Below are 814 nucleotides of genomic sequence, written 5' to 3' on the forward strand. Positions count from 1 at the left end.
GTCTCTCTCTGGCAAGTGCACAAGCCCTATGGTAAACTAAAAAAATAACATTTCAAAAATAATGAACATATGGTGCTTTCCTAAAAGCGTGCTCTAATGTGCCTTCATCATCCACACAAGACTGACATCTTCGCTGTTGTCCCACCCACGTCCTTGGCTTCCTCACTCCGCCTTGTTCCCATTGGTTCTATCATTTGGCCCCACAGCCCCACAGCGTGGCATCTCTGTTGCTCACCTGCCCCACGAGCTTCTGGATCCCTGACTCAATTCCCTCCAGGGCTTCAGCAGTCATGTGCATCAACCCCGCTCCCAGGAAGACCCCGGCAGAAGTACAGCCCAAGAGGCTGAGAACCCGGCGGCGACCACCTAATAATCAAAAGCAGAACTTACAATGCGGTCGGCAAAGAGGAGACAGACAAATGTGACCCAAGGGCGACAGGCAGCGCCTGATACCCTGAGCTTGGGGATGGTGAGAGAATCAAAGCGAGGTGTCCGGGCGGGCTGGAGCTGAGGCGCGGGCTGTGGGACACACGTGGGTAGGGCTATACCTGTGGTTGCATCCAGCCGGAAGCATTTGAAGCAGATGGGGATGAGGCCACAGCCCAGAGTGAGAGCCAGCAGGGCAAACAGGCAGCCGAGTTTCACTCCTAGCAGTGGCTCCATCCTGGGGTGCAGAGGCCTGAGAATGCTGAGTGGAGTTGTATCTTTGGAGCAGGAGTGGTACCATAGGCAGCCCCAGCTGGAGGGTCCTCTCCCCTGAGTTTCGGGAGACTGTTGGTGTCGTCCTGCTCTGTGGCCTCTGTTTGCTCAGCAT

The 814-nt window shown here is 55.5% G+C and overlaps 1 protein-coding gene across 1 annotated transcript; it reads right to left on the minus strand.

Moving 5' to 3' along the window:
- Nucleotides 1–235: 235 nt before the first annotated feature.
- Nucleotides 236–779, minus strand: LOC102472633 (zinc transporter ZIP2-like; the record flags this gene model as incomplete). Its single annotated transcript, XM_006160960.2, has 2 exons — nucleotides 549–779; nucleotides 236–366 (listed from the first exon to the last, which is right to left on the minus strand). Coding segments are annotated over exons 1-2 (246 nt in total), but the record flags the coding sequence as incomplete, so codon positions are not given.
- Nucleotides 780–814: the final 35 nt, after the last annotated feature.

This window comes from Tupaia chinensis, unplaced genomic scaffold, assembly GCF_000334495.1.
Source record: "Tupaia chinensis unplaced genomic scaffold, TupChi_1.0 Scaffold136434_1, whole genome shotgun sequence".
Classification (NCBI taxonomy): Eukaryota; Metazoa; Chordata; class Mammalia; order Scandentia; family Tupaiidae; genus Tupaia; species Tupaia belangeri.